The 12,201-nt window shown below is 38.5% G+C and overlaps 2 protein-coding genes across 3 annotated transcripts; both read right to left on the reverse strand.

Moving 5' to 3' along the window:
• Nucleotides 1–2,303: 2,303 nt before the first annotated feature.
• Nucleotides 2,304–5,497, reverse strand: LOC109194343 (DLA class II histocompatibility antigen, DR-1 beta chain). Of its 2 annotated transcripts, none has more exons than XM_019365082.2 (5): nt 5,378–5,497; nt 4,925–5,185; nt 3,485–3,766; nt 3,251–3,361; nt 2,304–3,003 (listed from the first exon to the last, which is right to left on the reverse strand). In XM_019365082.2, exons 1-5 carry the CDS (start codon nt 5,433–5,435, stop codon nt 2,978–2,980), a joined length of 738 nt encoding a protein of 245 aa, XP_019220627.1. In that variant the 5' UTR covers nt 5,436–5,497; the 3' UTR covers nt 2,304–2,977. The 2 variants fall into 2 exon arrangements, with proteins under 2 accessions (XP_019220627.1, XP_019220628.1); XM_019365083.2 differs by having other exon boundaries at nt 4,925–5,114; nt 5,378–5,477.
• Nucleotides 5,498–7,841: 2,344 nt separating this feature from the next.
• Nucleotides 7,842–10,421, reverse strand: LOC109204294 (H-2 class II histocompatibility antigen, A-U alpha chain). The gene is made up of 4 exons (XM_019365159.2): nt 9,918–10,421; nt 9,127–9,390; nt 8,757–9,038; nt 7,842–8,665 (listed from the first exon to the last, which is right to left on the reverse strand). Exons 1-4 carry the CDS (start codon nt 9,997–9,999, stop codon nt 8,523–8,525), a joined length of 771 nt encoding a protein of 256 aa, XP_019220704.1. The 5' UTR covers nt 10,000–10,421; the 3' UTR covers nt 7,842–8,522.
• Nucleotides 10,422–12,201: the final 1,780 nt, after the last annotated feature.

Genomic DNA, 12,201 nt, shown 5'->3' on the forward strand with positions numbered 1-12,201 from the left:
TAGAACCAATTCTGTTTACATTATACATGCTTCCTTAGGTAGTATCATCAGAAGGCATAGCATACATTTTCACTGCTATGTGGATGACACCCAGCTTTATCTATCCATGAAGCCAGGTAACACACACCAATTAGTTAAACTGCAGGAATGTCTTAAAGACAAAAAGATCTGGATGACCTCAAATTTTCTGCTTCTAATTTCAGATAAAACCAAGGTTATTATACTCTGCCCTGAAAATCTTAGAAATATAGTATCTAACCAAATTCTTACACTTGATGACATTACCTTGGCCTCCAGTAACGCTGCAAGGAACCTTGGAGTCATTTTAGATCAGGAAATGTCCTTCGGTGCACGTATTAAAAAATATGTAGGACTGCTTTGTTCCATTTGCGCAATATCTCTAAAATTAGAAATATCCTGTCTCAGAGTGACGCTGAAAAACTAGTTCATGCATTTATTGCTTCTAGGCTGGACTACTGTAATTCGTTATTATCAGGATGCCATAAAAACTCCCTGAAAACCCTTCAGTTAATCCAAAATGCTGCAGCAAGAGTACTGACAAGTACGAGAAAGAGAGAGCATATTTCCCCTATACTGGCTTCCCTTCATTGGCTCCCTGTTAAATCCAGAATTGAATTCAAGATCCTGTTCCTCACATACAAGGTCTTGAATAATTAGGCCCCATCTTATCTTAATGACCCTATAGTACCATATCACATTTCACTCTCGGACTATGGGCTTGCTTGTGGTTCCTAGAGTATTTAAAAGTAGAGTGTGAGGCAGAGCCTTTAGCTTTCAGGCCCCTCATATTTGGAACCAGCTTCCAATTTGTATTTGGGAGACAGATACTATCTGTCATGGTCCTGGGTCGGTGACCCAGTGTTATTGGTTTGTATTATGACTGTTGTTTTGGGTTTCCTAGGGTTTAGTGGTGTTCCCTCTGTTTGGTGTCTTCCCTGCTTGTGCATCCCCTTAGTGTAGTAGGTCTCTATGTTTAGTCCACGTCTCTGAGTTTGTGTCATTACGTGCATGTGTTTCCTGTTTTACTTTGAAGGTCTCTGTCTTATGTCAGCGCGTTCTGTTTACGTTTCCCCTGCCCCGTCAGCTGTTATGTTTCCCAGGTGTGTTTCCCTCCTGTTTCCCATCCCCTGATTACTGGTGTGTATTTATAGTGTGTGTTCACCTGTCCTCGTTGCTGGTTCATCTGTGTTGTTCACCTCGCTCTTCCTGCGTCTCTCCGTCCGCCTCTCGGTGTATTTCCCCGTACCTCCCTGCATCTTCGTTCAGGTTTGTTTTGTTAGCTCTGCCCAGTTTAGGTTCCAGTTTCATGTTCCCCCGCCATCGCTGTTTGTTTCCACTCCTGTCAATCAATACTCACCTGCACCATAGCTGCCGCATTTTGGGTCCTTTTCTACAAACTCCACACGTCTGCCACACCGGACGTGACACTATCTCTGCTTTTAAGATTAGGCTTAAAACTTTCCTTGTTGCCAAGTATATAGTTAGGGCTGGATGTTAATAGACCTCTCTGCATTGATTGATTGATTAATGTCTTTGTCCTGTCTTCCACCCCTCACCCTGGTCACGGCAGATGGCTGCCCCTCTCTGAGCCTGGTTCTGTTGGAGGTTTCTTCCTGACAAAAGGGAGTTCTTCCTTCCCACTATCCCCAAATGTGCTTGCTCATAGGGGTCATATGATTGTTGGGTTGTTCTCTGTATGTGTTATTGTAGGTTTTACCTTTTAATATAAACCGCCTTGAGACGATTATTTTGTCTATTGTAAATACTTTACCTGAAAAAGGACTTCAGACTTATTTGGCTTCTCCATCAGCTCTTCCTGCCTCTGCTGTTGAGACGCACTACACCATGATGCTACTGCCACCATGTTTCACAAACATGAACATCTCTGTTTGCTTTTGTGCAGCAACACACGCTCTGCAGTGTTTGTCTTTACTGCGATTGGCCCAACTTACTAAACTAACAAATGACCAGCAGATGGCAGCAAACATTAAAATCATATGCATAGATTTAAGTTTTTAATGATTTTACTATTACCTACTGTGATCACTTTTAAAATTCTTAATTCATAACCTTTTTAGTTAACGTTAGTTAGTCATGACTTCACCACACAACTCAGTTTATCATATATTTTATATATTTAAAACTTATAATGAAGAAGGCATCATCAATACAATTATGAAATAAATGTATGAAAATATATCATTATGTAAATATACCACTTAATACAAAATGTAAAAATAGTGGTGAAAAAAATTCAGTATACCAGTTCTATTTTTCTTTTCCTTTTGAGTTTTTGTTTCATTTTTCCTTTGTAATCCAGACCAAATTCAGCCTCCTGCTGGGATCAGGTTAATTTTGATATTTCACATCAAATAATCCTGCCACATTGGTTTTGAACAGCTGGGCCCTAGGGAACTACGAACCCAAAGGTATCCAGTTCACACTTGACAAAGAAAAGCATAAAATCTTTAAGTTAAAACAGCTGGAACAAGAAAATGAAGAACATATTGCACATTGCAGTTTCACATTAAGTCTGTAAATAAATCAGCTTGTTAGAATAACTGAATGACTAGATTAATAAAATATATAACTCTTTTATCCAAGCCCCAGATATATACATTTTTAACAATTTCAGTAATATTAATAAAACATTTCATGATCAAGTAGACCTTCAAAACAGCAGCATCTCTGTCAACATGAACATTTAAAGCCCAGACTCTGAGAAATCTAAATAAATTAATTAAATTATTAGTTACATTGTTAATTTAGTTGTGATGTTTTATAAACAAAATTCTTAAGTCATATGTTTATTTTTTGCGGAATATTTCTGAATTCTCCAGTCTGAGTGGACAAAGTATCTTTTCCCAGTTGGCAAACTCAAAATGAAATTTTTTTCATTTGCTGCCATTGTTTCTTAGATGATTCCACCTTCAGACAGCACCTCCAAACAGGTAGATTAACTTGTTGGCACCAAAATCCGGCCTATACAATAATAAAAAGAAGACAGAGTTAAAATTGATCCATTTAAATAACAATAATTTTGTGTTAATGTATTAAAATTGCAGCTGCTACAAGGTGTGGTAGAGTTAGATGTGGAAATAATGACTGTTAGAGTAAACAGCTTGTTACCTACAGAGCAAGTAAACTAGTTAGTCCTTAAATTCACTAATATAATTGCTCAAGTTACAGATAGAGACATTAAGGAGGTCATGTTTGTCATGTTTCTCACTTGTAGTGTTCCGCTTGTAGAAAACAGCTCCACTGAGTACAAACATCAAACCCAGCAGCAGCCCTGCTACACCTATAGCAATCTTATTCTTCTGTGCCTCAGATGTTGGATCTGAAAACACGTATATCACTATATTACATTTATATACTGTGAATTTAATATGTCTTATTTAATAGCAATATCATAAACCAGGATGAGGTCCAAGAATAAGCTTTCCTCCTTTCACTGTCTTACCCCAGTCATAAAATTTGGGCTCCATGAGGCTGGCGTGCTCCACCATGCAGCTGATGTTCTCTCCGGGTTTGGGTATAATCTCCAGGTAGGAGTGAATCTGGTAGAGCCAGTTTCCATTGGGTAGCTCCTCAGTGGACGTGACATCAGTAGTTGCCTCCTTTCCGTCCCTCAGCCACGTCAGTTTGATGTGTTTGGGATAAAAGTTGTACACGCTGCACATGAACATGCCAGGATGTTTGCTTTCTGGTGACTCAACTAACCTCAGCTTGACTGTGGGCTCAACTTGTGAAAAGAACAGACAGTCAGAACGATTTGGTATAAAATTAAATACCATCAGTTAACACTGATTAGGCAGCAATAACACAGTTTCTGTAACGAGCCTTATATGCTTCTCTGCAGCTTCTATTTTCCTGTCATCCTCTATTCCAATAGAGGATGCGTGCTCCCAGTCGGCCAAAAAGCAAACCAAAAATCAGATTTAAATTTAAAAATTGACAAAGAAAGCACAACAAAGCACAACCCTCAAGTTGCACTAAAGAGTAAAACAGTTAAATATGTAGTATTAATCTTCTAAGCCCTTGTGAGTAAATGATTTATTACTTCACAACCATATTGATTTGCTCTTATTACAGAGACTTGGTTACAGCAGTATGAATATGTTAGTTTAAATTCATCAATCCTCTGAGCCATACTAACTGTCAGAATCCTCAAAGCACAGACCAAAGAGGAGGAGTGGCAGCAATCGTCCACTCAAGCTTTTTAACCATAGATCCAGATTTACAACTTCATAGATTTCATTTCAAAGCAGAACTCTTAGCATTGTAAACTCTAATCGGAAAACTCAGAAAACAGTTTTATTTGTTGTCAACTATCATTCGCATGGCCCTTACTCACAGTTCCTAGGTGAAATCTTAGACTTTCTAATTTAGTCCTCAGCTCTGATAAAATAATTATAGTAGGTCATTTTAATATCCATGTATATGCTGAAAATGACAGACCACCAGTTTGATCTGGATCTTGTTCTGAAATGTGGCATTAAACATTTGACAAATCAGGAGAGCTTTTTATTCATCATGCAATTCATCAGCTTGGACATGTTTAAGGAAGTTGAACACAGGGAGGTAATGATAACACCACACTGATCCATAGTTCGGGTTCAAACTAAGAACCTTCACTCTATGAGGCGACAGTGCAAAACCCTGCAGCACTGTGCCACAAATTAGTAATTTTCAAACACTTACCAGTCACAGGATTCAGTCACTGATTCAGTCAGCAGCAATCTTTTTCTCATGTACTTAAAAAACATTTTAGGGATAGTCCCTGTAGAGCACCAAGCTGTTACCTAGTGCTTTATTGATGTCACAGAAATAAAAAGTGTAACTATCAATGGCTGCTGTAATCTAAAACATCATTAGAGTTTCAGAGTTTTTCTATGCTCACCTGGTCTTGAAAGCACATTAAACACTAGCGGGATGTTGGTTCTGCACTCCTGTTCGTTCTTTTTTTCTTGTTCCAAGAAACGTTTGTTTTTGTTGAGTTCGTCTGCAACTTCCTTCATTTTCTCTGTGTAGCCGACATGTTTCCCCAAAGTGCTGTTGTACTGAACCTGAAGCACCTTATTAAAGTAGATCTGTGCCAGATAAACAACATCATCTTTGGAAGTAAACAGGCAACGGATCAACCCGTAACCAAAGTAAGCATCTGTAACACAAAGTCAACAATTAGCTGATGCCGAAATGCTCATGTGTGTTGTCTTCTCACACACAACACAAGCTCCAGTTCAACAATCTTAAATGTAAGCTTGTGTTTAATTTCTCTAAAAAAAATAAATCAAACGTCTTTTTTATTTTTACTGTAAGACCGATACACAGCTACTATCTTAAAGTTACCTACCTGCTCTTGAAAATAAGAGGAACACACTTGTTAGAAGTAAAGTGCAGCGAATATGCATGGTGAAAAAATAGGAATGAAAATAGGAAGAAGTCTGATCTTGTAGCAGAAGGAAGTGAATCGCCAGATTGAGCAACAGCATTTTTTATGCAGGTTTTTAGTAGGCGTGGTGCTCTGTGGGACATGATTTACTTCTATTGTCGGATTTGTGCAGACAGTAAAGCTTTTTTTAAACACAAACAATTCTGTAACAAGTCATAATTTTTATGTAATATCCACAGACTTTGCCCTGATTCTTTTGAATTATTAAACACAACCCATAACAACCATTGCTCAAGTTTGAAGTTACTAAAAAGATTTATATTTGATTTTATGAAACTTATTGGTTTTGCATTTATCTGAACACCAGCAGGCTAGCAGCTGATATCCACATTTTTGACTGCTGTCAGCATATCAGGAAATATGTTTTTATTTATTTGTAATAATCAGTGTTGGGACTAACGCGTTATTAAGTAACGCGTTACAGTAACTACGTTATTATTGTGGTAACGAGCACGGTAACTAGTTATTATGCCAAAACCAGGAACGCGTTACTCGTTACTGGGATTTAGATAGGCTCGTTACTCGTTACTTCGTGTGGTGGATATCGCGGAGCTTCCACAGATTCAATAACATTAGCAAGTGGTGAAAGCCAGCAGGTGGATGAAGGAAAAGGGAGGCAAGAGGAGAGACCCGAAGCGGCCGCCGGTCCGAGAGTGTCAGGTGAACTGAACTTCAGGTAAGAAGTTATGACCTGCAGTCTATCTGGGTCAGATATAAACCAAGTTTAGGTGGAGTTTATTTTCGGTATGCTGACATTTTCGTACTGCGTGCTAGCTAGCATGACGGAGTTTCTATACAGCTGGGTGGGTGCTATGTTACTGATGTTGAACTTTATTTTGTTCATACGGTTAATTATTAGAGTTGCCAACCGTCCAGTAAAAAACAGAATCGTCTGGTATTCAGATAAAATATTACGCGTTTCGTACTGAGGTGAAAAGGAACACAGTTTGTCCCGGACTTCAGCTACAATGAAAAAGACACAAAGCTGAAGCTGCACAGCTGCCACTTCTTCTCTCATTCTCTCCTCCCCCTCTCCTGTTTCTACTTCAATCACGAAACTGATCAATGATCAGCTGATCGGCTTTTCTCTCTTGTTTGTTTATCGCCCACTTTGCGCCAGAAAGAGGAAACCGCGGGATGTCGCGTTAAACAACAGCAGCACGTTTAAGCTTGATCAGCTGTTGTTAGAATTTATTTAATATTAATTGCTAGTATCAGCTGATGTTTGTTGGAGCCACAGCTGTAAAGCTGCTGGTCATGATATTGGTTTGGTTATCTGGTGAGAGGGACACATGCAGATGAAACCAGGAGATGTCCTTACTGAATCATCAGAGCTGAACAGGTGATGGAGAAACAGGTTTACCTTTTAGGTGACATGAATGAGTTGAAGGGAAGTTATGAACTGTTTCTGAGAGACAAATAACACCAAGATCCTTTTCTATGTAGCTGACAGCTGGTAACTGTGCAGGGGCGGGTCTAGCAAATTTTTGCCAGGGGTCCATGTAGGGCATTAACAGGGAAAGGGGGGCACAAGAAAATAGTTTTCTTTATTATTCTCATTTAAAATGTCTCGCTTTAAAAAAAATAATTATCTGAGTCTTACAACAAACAATTGATAGATTGATACATATATACCATCAGAACAGTGTACATCACTGTCACAACAGTGTTTATTTTCATTCAAAGGCTTTATGATTTTTCCTATAATGGTGGGCCGGTCTCTAGTCAAAATGCCCGGGATGATTTTTTTGTCCCAGTCCAGCTCTGTATGCAGCTCATCTGCAGTCTGGTGTTACCTACATCTTCCTATTCAGAAGGCAGAATTTCCAAGTTCTGAGTACAATCAAAAGGACCACGACTGCAGTTTTTGTGTTGGATGTAAAAAGCAGGCTAGAATCATGGCGGCGGTCAACGACGGTCCAGGCGTGGGATTTCTCTCGTGGAAATGTGCACATTATTTTTTCCTTTCTATTGGTAGGTGGCACAGTGCACTTGTGGCAAGTAAGCAAGCTAGAAGACTGGCAATCTTGCTGGGTATCCAGTTACGGAAGCAACACATTAACAAGAGAATTCTGAGTAAAACCAAAGTTACTTTCCCTAGTAACTAGTTACTTTGAAAGTAACGAGTAACTTGAAGTAACTGAGTTACTTTTTTAGAGAAGTAACTAGTAATGTAACTAAGTTACTAATTTAAAGTAACTTACCCAACACTGGTAATAATACTGATTTTAATGGCCGATGTGTTTATTTAATGGAACATCAGAGCTTTACAGGTTTATTAACCAAAGATAAAGAGCTGAAAGACAATACAGTCATTTTTTTCAACAAAGATTTCTTTATTTCGCTGGTACAGAAAAGAAGATTAAATAACAACCAAAGTTATATAAACAATACAGTTGGTGTTTAGTCACAGACAAAAATGAGCTTCATTGCCCAGGTATGGCAAACTATATTTATTGTGCATATAATGCAAAAAATTTAAATCCAGTCTTCACTACTCGAGAAAACCTTGTTACATTTTACTGCTGCCTCCTAGAGACTCTGTTTTAGCACATTTTATTTAAAATTCATAATAACAAGCCACTTCTCACTGCTTTCGTGTCTCAAGCATAGCCAGTAGCTCCATATCTCTTACTTGGCAAACGTTTCTGCCCTTCCTGACACAACCCCCAAGGGATTTGTGTCTCCTGCCAGGATCAAACCAGAGATCTTCTGCCTGTTAGGGGAAAGTTCAAACCACTACACTGCTACTACTACTGCAGATAATGACTACATGTTAGCTAAAAGTGCTGCAACAGCCCAAGCAAACAGCAGTAAAGTAATTTAAATAAGGAAACAAAAAGTCAAATGGCCTTTTGAATTTCCTGTGTGAATCTGAAACATTTCTCACAATAAAGATTGGATGCAATTAGTGCATACTGTTTCATTACAGTTCATTTTTAACCTTTAGACTGACCTAAATGTTGAATTCTTTATTGAGTGATCCATGACTTTGTGCCCCAGTTTTGTTGTGTTTATTTATGTGATTTTCATGCATATAATCTCTCTAAGATTGAGACATTTTTTTGTTTTCAAGTCCTTTGACAATTAAAAATGTTCCCGTTACGACTCCCAGCAGACCCAGAGTCAGGCCCACTGCACAGAAAACATCCAGTCCAGGACTTTCATGGCTTTTCATTATTTCTGTTTCTGCAGAAGAAGAAAAAACGAGCATTATAATTACTGACAACAGTAAACAAATCGTTTCATTTTAATTTTATTCATTAGGGCAAATATTTACCCCAGATTCTTGTTTGGGGTGTCTCCAGTGCCGAGTGCGCCACGGTGCAGCTGTAAATGTCGCCCTCGCTCGGGGTGAACACCAGAGTTGAGAACTGGTGGAAGGTTTGATCTTTATTGGGAAAATACCGACTGAGCGACACCCCCTCAGACACTGGATGGCCATTTTTGGTCCAGCTGACATTGATGGAAGGTGGATAAAAGTAATTCACAAAGCAGATCAGACTGTTTTCAACTCCCAGCTCGACTTCATCTGCAGGGTAAAGCATGCTCTCAGGGGGGTCTGTGGTAGGATCAAACACAATTAACATCATCAGATGTTTTTAGCAATGTTATAACATGAAGTCAACACAAGAATAAAAATTCTTTACCTTTAACTTCAGGTGGATTTTTCTCCTCTACTGTCCAGTATGACAGAAGTGCTGGACATGCTCTCTTGGCTTTGAGTGCATTGTTATATACATTCAAATCCTGAAATGTTTCACTTGGGTTAAATATAAAATACCGGGGCACCGTGTATACAACTTCGTGTCTCTCGAAATCTGTATACAAAAGCTCCTCAGCATCAAATTCCAACTGTGCCTCAGTTCTCCCATCATCAGAGCAGGCCACGACATAGGTAATTTCATGTGAAACTGAGAAAAAAGACAAAAAACAAACAAACAAGCAAGCAAACAAGAGAATAACAATAAATGTATTAGTATGAATAGAACAGAACAGAATAGCCCTTTATTGTCACTGTACATAAAATATAAAGAGTAAGACAGCAGGAATCAATAACAAACTCAAGGAAAATAAAGGAAACACGTACCACATTTCATAACATCAAATCATGTGTTTCCAGAGTGTTTGGCTTGTAATGCAAGTTATCGCACAAATGAACCCAGGGTGAAGCACAATCCTAACCTCATGCAGTGCAGTTAATGATCTAATATAATACTACACAGAAAAATAGGACTGCATCAGGAAGAGCAGTGATGAAATACATGCCAGTGAAGCTGGGTTGTTATTGTTAACCTCACAGTAGTATTAGTGAACAAGAAAATTCAAGTTACCAGACGACTTGTTTTGCTATTTTAACAAAATATAGCCACAATTGGAGAAAATTCAAACATACATTGAATAGTATAAGTAAAGGAGTAAATTAGAAATTCATCCTTACTTTGAGAGAAGACACAGAAGCTGTTGAGCAGCAGGATTACGAGAGCAGAGCGCCTCATGTGTGAGCTGCAGGTGGCCATCATCGGAAATTCCCGCACTGGTCCAAACCGAACAAAGTGCAAGCTATGATCTCTTTCAGGGTCAGTTAACAATAAAGCCCGGCTACACCTTCTTAGCACATGACCACTGATGGTAATAGAGCAGTCTAACCGGTTGTACAGGTGAGATACCTCAGAGAGATCGTTTGCCAGTAACTACATAACTTTCGTGCAATCATTGTCATACAGAAAAGTTGCCTAAGAAATTCACACGATGTTATGAAATTTATTAAACCATCTTTTCGGCTTTCCCACAATTCTGCTCCACGTTTCAATACTTTCCAACTTCCTTATTCTGCTGTTGAAGCTCATTCTGAGGTTTTTGTTCTGTCTAAGATGGGTCACATGCTTAGTTTCCTCAAAAAATTGGAACCGTAAAAAAAAAACAAAAATATTACACTATAAGCTGTGTTTTTCTTATACTCAATTAATTTGTGTTTCCCATATAATAATAATAAAACCATGCTGGAAATGATGATGGTTTTATCCACGTTACTCCACAGAAATCTGTACGTTTGAATTGATTGAGTATACAGAAGTAGTAAAAACCCTAAAAGCAGAAGTGGTGTATAATGAATGAAGTGAGTGTCCACAGTTGCAGGGTTCACAGGTGCCTCTGGATTTCTCATGTTCTCACCAAAATGACTCTGTACTTTTAGACACGCTGGAGACATTTCCATTTTTCTTAAATATTTCCAAAGGAGATTTGTAGTGAAGTTTCCTTTCACTGCATTGTTAACATCATGGTTTCTGGCTGCTTCTTCTTCTCTTCCTCTGTCAGTTTTTTGTTGAGTTTGGTGGAACAGCTGATCCAGTGATTACTGGCAAACCTCAGGCAGCACAAAGTGTATGTAAATGGGCTGAAGTCTGTTCCCTTTTTTTTCAAGTTTACTTCTTTATAAACATTTCCAAGCAACAGCAGAGTTAAGTTTTTAAGTTTAATTGGCTTACAGTGTTTTATAGTGAGTATTAATAAGTTTAAGCAAAAAATGTTCCTAAGTCAAGTGAACTCTTTAACCTCTTTAGACTTAAACTATTTGGGCTATTTCACAGATATGTGCTAAGCCTAGTTTTAAAATAAACACTTTTTTCTTTATTGGAGCTCTTTATTGAATGCTTTTCTTTATTTTCGGACTTGCTGTTTCAGAAAAAAGACATCAAACAAATCATTCCTGAACTATAGTTTCAGCGAATGTTATAGACTGAAAATTGCATGTACAGTAAACACTCTTCCTCTCTGCATTTAACCTATTCACTCAGTGAAGCAGTGGGCAGCCATTGGGCACCCGGGGAGCAGTGTGTAGGGACGGTACCTTGCTCAGGGGTACCTCGGTAATCTACATTAAGGATTAAAGTAACATCCACATGACTGGTTTTCCAGCTGAATATTACACTGTATCACTGCCCCTGTGGGCCAGTCTTCCTCCTATAATGGTTGAAGTTTTTACAATAAGGAAAGATTGATTATTTTAATATTTTCTAACCAGGCCAAGGTTGTTTTATTTGCAAAAAGCATGTCAGACAAAATGATTAGATCCTTTGTAAGTATTTTTTTTTTTTACATTTTCACTTAGCAGCCCTTTTATTAGGTATAACTTACTAGTATCAGGTTGCCTTCAAAGCTGCTTTAATGTTTGATGGCACAGATGCCTCAGAGATTTCGGTCCATATTGACATGACAGCATCACACAGTTGCTACAGATGTGTTAGCTAAACAACCATGATGTGAATCTCCTGATCCACCACATCCCAAAGGTGCTCTGTTAGACTGACATCTATTCACTTGGAGGCCATTTGAAGACAGTAAACTAAGTTTAGTGTTCCAGAAACCATTTGGAGATGATCTGAGCCTTGTGACATGGTGTGTTATCTTGGTGGAAGCAGCCATCAGAAGGTGGTGGTCATAATGTTAAGAAAATATCACAAGCATTATTACACCAGCAGTGGCTTGAACTGTTGATACAATGTAGGGTGAATCCAGGTTTTTATTTTTTTAACAACAAGTTATGACTCTACCATCTGAATGTTGCAGCAGAAATCAACTCATCAGACCAGGCATCAGTTTTCAAATCTTCTACTGTCCACTTTTGAGTCTGTAAGAACTGTTCCTGTTCTTATCTGACAGGTGTGGCACTCGGTGTGGTCTTCTGCTGCTGCAGTTCTCTTTTACAAACTTTGGTTGTAACG

The sequence above is a fragment of the Oreochromis niloticus genome, linkage group LG11 (assembly GCF_001858045.2).
Source record: "Oreochromis niloticus isolate F11D_XX linkage group LG11, O_niloticus_UMD_NMBU, whole genome shotgun sequence".
Taxonomy (NCBI): domain Eukaryota; kingdom Metazoa; phylum Chordata; class Actinopteri; order Cichliformes; family Cichlidae; genus Oreochromis; species Oreochromis niloticus.